At 37.3% G+C, this 5,946-nt stretch overlaps 1 protein-coding gene across 2 annotated transcripts in view; it reads right to left on the reverse strand.

Annotated features, from left to right (window-relative positions):
* Positions 1-4,802, reverse strand: part of LOC144976158 (uncharacterized) — a 10,282-nt gene extending 5,480 nt beyond the window's left edge. For both annotated transcript variants that reach the window (XM_078920340.1, XM_078920339.1), the window contains exons 1-3: positions 4,730-4,802; positions 2,977-3,063; positions 1-14 (exon numbers count right to left, since the gene is read on the reverse strand). The exon at positions 1-14 is cut by the window's left edge and continues 228 nt beyond it. In XM_078920340.1, the coding sequence (XP_078776466.1) occupies positions 1-14; positions 2,977-2,987 (25 nt within the window). In that variant the 5' untranslated portion in view covers positions 2,988-3,063; positions 4,730-4,802. The remainder of the gene's footprint in view (positions 15-2,976; positions 3,064-4,729) is intronic.
* Between the last annotated feature and the right edge of the window lie 1,144 nt (positions 4,803-5,946).

The raw sequence follows: 5,946 nt of genomic DNA on the forward strand, positions 1-5,946 counted from the left end.
ACGAGCAACAGGGCCTATTCGGGGAAATTATAAATCACGACATAAATAAATAGTGAAAAAAATGCCCTTCATTAACCTGATGCAATACAGACGTCATTCTCTCTTTCAAACGTCCATCTGTTTTACTCCGACATCATCGTAACGTCTTCGTTACCACTGCATGAGCAACAGGGCCTATTCGGGGAAATTATAAATCACGACATAAATATATAGTGAAAAAAATGCCCTTCATTAACCTGATTCAATACAGACGTCATTCTCTCTTTCAAACGTCCATCGGTTTTACTCTGACAGCATCGTAACGTCTTCTTTACCACTGCACGAGCAACAGGGCCTATTCGGGGAAATTATAAATCACGACATAAATAAATAGTGAAAAAAATGCCCTTCATTAACCTGATGCAATACAGACGTCATTCTCTCTTTCAAACGTCCATCGGTTTTACTCCGACAGCATCGTAACGTCTTCGTTACCACTGCATGAGCAACAGGGCCTATTCGGGGAAATTATAAATCACGACATAAATATATAGTGAAAAAAATGCCCTTCATTAACCTGATTCAATACAGACGTCATTCTCTCTTTCAAACGTCCATCGGTTTTACTCTGACAGCATCGTAACGTCTTCTTTACCACTGCATGAGCAACAGGGCCTATTCGGGGAAATTATAAATCACGACATAAATAAATAGTGAAAAAAATGCCCTTCATTAACCTGATTCAATACAGACGTCATTCTCTCTTTCAAACGTCCATCGGTTTTACTCTGACAGCTTCGTAACGTCTTCGTTACCACTCCATGAGCAACAGGGCCTATTCGGGGAAATTATAAATCACGACATAAATAAATAGTGAAAAAAATGCCCTTCATTAACCTGATTCAATACAGACGTCATTCTCTCTTTCAAACGTCCATCGGTTTTACTCTGACAGCATCGTAACGTCTTCGTTACCACTGCACGAGCAAACAGGGCCTATTCGGGGAAATTATAAATCACGACATAAATAAATAGTGAAAAAAATGCCCTTCATTAACCTGATGCAATACAGACGTCATTCTCTCTTTCAAACGTCCATCTGTTTTACTCCGACATCATCGTAACGTCTTCGTTACCACTGCATGAGCAACAGCTCCTATTCGATGAAATCATAAATTAAATTTCAACAGAAATAATATAGATAGAATGAAGTTGACGTCACTCGTGTCTTTGTTATTGTTTTTTGACATCTCCGTTTATGAGTAATTCTCACTAAACTGTATTCACCAGACTATAAACATTCAAGGTTGCACAGTTTTGTGTGTTGGTCCGTTATACTTCCGGGTGGCAATGTTGTGAGCTTCTTAGCCAAGCGCATTCTATTATCTATAATAATATTGTGAAAACTGCCGTCATAGGACAAACTAAAGGTTCGCATAATATTATTGGTAATTGGGTCAAATTGAGTTACAGAGGAGAATGAATGCTCCTGCGGCTGTGTGGTCTTGTGGTATGACACTCGTCTTCAGATAGGAAGGTTAGGGTTCGGGTCCCATTCTGAGTGGCGCACAGCTGAGTCCTTGGAAAAGTCTCTTTACTCACATTCTCTCACCGTACCCAGGTGTAACATGAGTACCTGGCGGTTAGCAGCGTTATCTCTGTCCGAAAAAAAAAATAATTTCGCCTAACAGTCGCTACGTGTCATCCTACATGTTAAGTCAGTGTTGCTGTTGACTAGGGGTCCCTTGTAAAGCACTTTAAGCACGTATGGTGGGTATATAAAAGCTTGGATTTGTTTCTTTTTGTGTGTGAGCAGAATGCCTATTTTTCTCTCTGTGTTTCGGGACTCTAAGTCAATAAATGAATGTTTCATTACAAAAATAAGATTATACGATTCGATAGGATTTTTAAAAATATAGGAACAAACGGGGTTTGTTTTCTTTCAATTTTTGGCTCTCCTGTAAACTATTTTTATTCTTATAGTCGTTCATTAACATGTAATGTAAATGTAGATGCTCGAAACTAGAAGAAATAAATAACAATGTGAAATTGAATGTAAGCTTCAATTTAATATACCAAAACATATAAAATGGACGTTTCGGGTGTCCACCTTTATCAATAAAACAGGATGAATGAAACACTACAGACGTCTTTATTGCTTCATTCATCCTGTTTTGTTGATAAAGGGGAAACCCGAAACGTCCATTTTATATGCTTTCGTATATTAAATTGAAGCTTACATTCAATTTCACATTGTTATTTATTTCATTAACATGGGGTAATAGCATATTTCTTAAAGTAGATAGTCATAATGTCTCGTCATAAAAATGGGATTCATCGTCTCAAAACGGGATCATTTTAGGGTGATTTAGATGCTGAACATTGAATTCATAGCCACAACTTTTTACGAGAATTACATTCTCAGTTATTTTTTTCTATTTTTTTTAGGTGAATAAATATAATTTCTGAAAGAGACAAAACTAAAATTTTACCATACCAACCATTTGATTTCAAATTGGCTTCACAACACCGACTTGGCGAGCGCAAAGAAGATAATACCGACTATAATCTCGCTAAAAGTGAGTCGCAGTAAAATATATATCAACAACAACAGAAAGAAAAAAAAGAAGATAAAAAAACATAACAAAAAAAAAAAAAAAAAAAAGAAAGGGAAAAAAAAGAAAAAAAATCAATAAAAAATCAAACTAACAAAAAACAATTCTTTATTCATATTAGCTCAGCATACTCGTGTGTAACATGAGTACCTGACCATAAACAGAGTTGTCTTTGTCGAAAAAATATTGGAGTAACGCCTTTACATGTGTCATGTCTCGTCCTATATATTAAGTATACTGTTGTTATCTTGGAACAATTTTTAAAGTGCTTTGAGCATAGTATTGAGAGGATAATGCGCTCTATAGAGGCTAGCGCTGTTTTCGTCTATCTCCAAATCAACAACCAAAGACAAAAAGATACCATATAATTCTATCATCTTACCCCATGGTCATGTGACAGAAGATATGTTTCTGAATGGGATTTCGACCGGCTTATAATCTTCGACAATCCTCTAATGTTTGTTGTTATCTGTTTTGAAAAAAATATAATATATATATATATATAGATATATATATATATATATATAATATATATATATATATATATATATATATATATATATAATATATTAACTATATATATATATATATATATATATATATATATATATATATATATATATATATATATTTGATTTTAGTGCACGTTGCAAAGATGCATCGATGGGGTCTGAGCGTAGCCATTGTAAACTTATAGATAGTATGCAGATGACGTCACTCAGGCCTTTGTTATTGTTTTTGCCATCCGCGTTTGTGAGTTGTTCTCACTAAACTGTATTAACCAGACTATAAAAGTTCATGGTTATACAGAGTTTGTGTGTTGGTCCGTTATACTTCCGGATGGCAATGTTGTGAACTCCTTGGCCAAGCGCATTCTATCTATAGCCTGACACTGATCAAAAAATGACTTCACAATGCCAGTCCTTGGCAACAAAAGAAAACAAATCGTGAGTTGTATTCAATAGTTCAACCAATGGGACCACTTGTTTCCATGAGCACTACTAACGACAACTCACTAAGACGTCAAAATGCTAGTCTTTTTGGGTTTCAGTGTCAGGCTATGACTTAACGATGGCTACGGTCTGGGGGAGTCAGCCGACTGCCCCCACTGTCAGGGAACGCCAGAGACAGCAGTTATTAAGGAAAGTCAACCTAAGTGTTGAGAGTTTATGGTATCTTACACTGCCTTGTGACGAGATTGGTGGGCGGGAGGTTTCGAGGCTGTCCTCAACTTGCAGTGACGAATTTAAAGACTGGCTGGAGACTTCCAGTGTGTTGAGATGTAGAGCCATACGCTACTACTACTATTGTCCGTTTAGTTTTAAAAAGAGGTTCCGACAGCTCCTTTGGTATAGCACTCGTTTTAAAAAATTGAGCTTTATATAGCGCAATATCCACTAAATGTGCTCAAAGCGCTTTACAAGGGGTCCCTGGTCAACAGCAACATATAACACGTAGGACGGGAGATGATGCCTGTTGGGCGATATTACAATCAATTTTCTAGGACAAAGACAACGCTGTTAACGACCAGGTACTCATTTTACACCTGAGTACGGTGAGAGAATGTGAGTACTGAGCCTTTTCCAAGGACTCAACTATGCGCCGAGCGCGAGGCTTGAACCCAGGACCTTCCGATCTGAAAGCGAGTGTCATACCACTAGACCACATAGCCGCACTCGTTTCACACGCGAACGGACCAAGATAGTTGAGTCCTTGGAAAAGGCTCTTTACTCACATTCTCTCACCGCACTCAGGTGTAATATGAGAACATGGCCGTTAACGGCGCTCTCTCTGTCCGGAAAATAATTGTAATTTCGCCTAACAGGCTTCATGTCCCGTTCTACATGTTACGTGTTGCTGTTGACTGTTTGTCAGGAACCCCATGTAAAGCGCTTTGAGCACGTTTAGTGGATATTGCGATGTATAAAAGGGAAAATACTTTGTGATTGACTAGCGTCCAATCCTACCGATAGCAAGCAGTTGCTATTGTCCGTTTCACGCGATAGAAACCGAGATAAACTCCAGCTCCATGGGAAAATACTGAGAATGATCGGTAAGGAGAGAGTTAAATTTAAAGCCAGATAATGCAATGGTCCTAGTTTTAGATAGATTATAATATTTTTAAATCATATTACCGGAATATCTATGTAGATATTTCTTCAGCTTGAAGACTCAAAGTAAACTACAATACCGCCATCTTGTTTTGCTAAATTTTCAAACGGATATAGCCGACTTGAGCACTGTTATTGATGACGTCATTTAGAAAGTAAGAAAAAAAATAAAAGAGTGTATGAAAAAGTGACAGTGTCAGAAAAAGTAGAGAAAGCCCCCCCCCCCTCCCCCACACACACACACAAACACACACACACACACACACACACAAACAAGAACAATAACTCAGCCAGCATCGACTAGGGATCGAAACTCAATTCTCCTGATTACGGGTCAGACGTGCCACCAATAAACCATCGCTTTGTAATTTTTCGAATGGCAATGCTTAGCTTTCTTCTTCTTCATCATCATCATCATCATCATCATCATCATCATCATCATCATCATCATCTTCTTCTTCTTCTTCTTCTTCTTCTTCTTCTTCTTCTTCTTCTTCTTCTTCTTCTTCTTCTTCTTCTTCTCCTTCAAACAAACGGCTGACTGTCAGACTGTGTAGTATTACTGCCAATGTTGCATCATACCCAAAAAGTAAATACGTAGATCAAATTATGATAAACAAAACAATAAACAAATAGATAAATAATTGAATAAGTAAATGACTATATTTTTTAAAAAAATGAAAGTAACACTTATGCTACCTTCCTGATAGTCTGTTCTTAGCATAGAAATAGGCTTTGATGAAATACCGTTGGTTCTTAGTGTATTTTGAAAGGTTTCAATATTGCTCACAAGCTTTATTATACTCAGTTCACATACCGTATCTTGTTGCTTAATCTTCTTGTCTACATTTATAACTGTTATGCTCTCTTTTTTCACGCCCTTCACCTTCCGCTCCACTCACTGTATGCAATGAAAATAAACAAACAACGGCGCATGCGCATGATGTAGGTATAGTAGTTGGCGGGGAAACTTCGTCTCCACCACTCATGGATGGCTCTCTTGTCTTTCTTTGACCATCGACACGGAAACTAATCGACTCAACATCCCTGGCGTCAGTGAGGCAATGACCCATTAATCATAGCGATTTCAGATTCTTCCAATAGTGACCCATCGCGTCAATCTGATATTAAATATATATTTTTTTTAATTGAGCTTTTATATGTGACCCTTCGCCTCAAAACGTATTAAGTCGGGTTGGTTAAGATGTTGAAAATTAAATTTATAGCCAGAAATATCAGAC

The sequence above is a fragment of the Berghia stephanieae genome, chromosome 7 (assembly GCF_034508935.2).
Source record: "Berghia stephanieae isolate SIO BIC M18660-M18661 chromosome 7, UCSD_Bste_1.3, whole genome shotgun sequence".
NCBI lineage: Eukaryota > Metazoa > Mollusca > Gastropoda > Nudibranchia > Aeolidiidae > Berghia > Berghia stephanieae.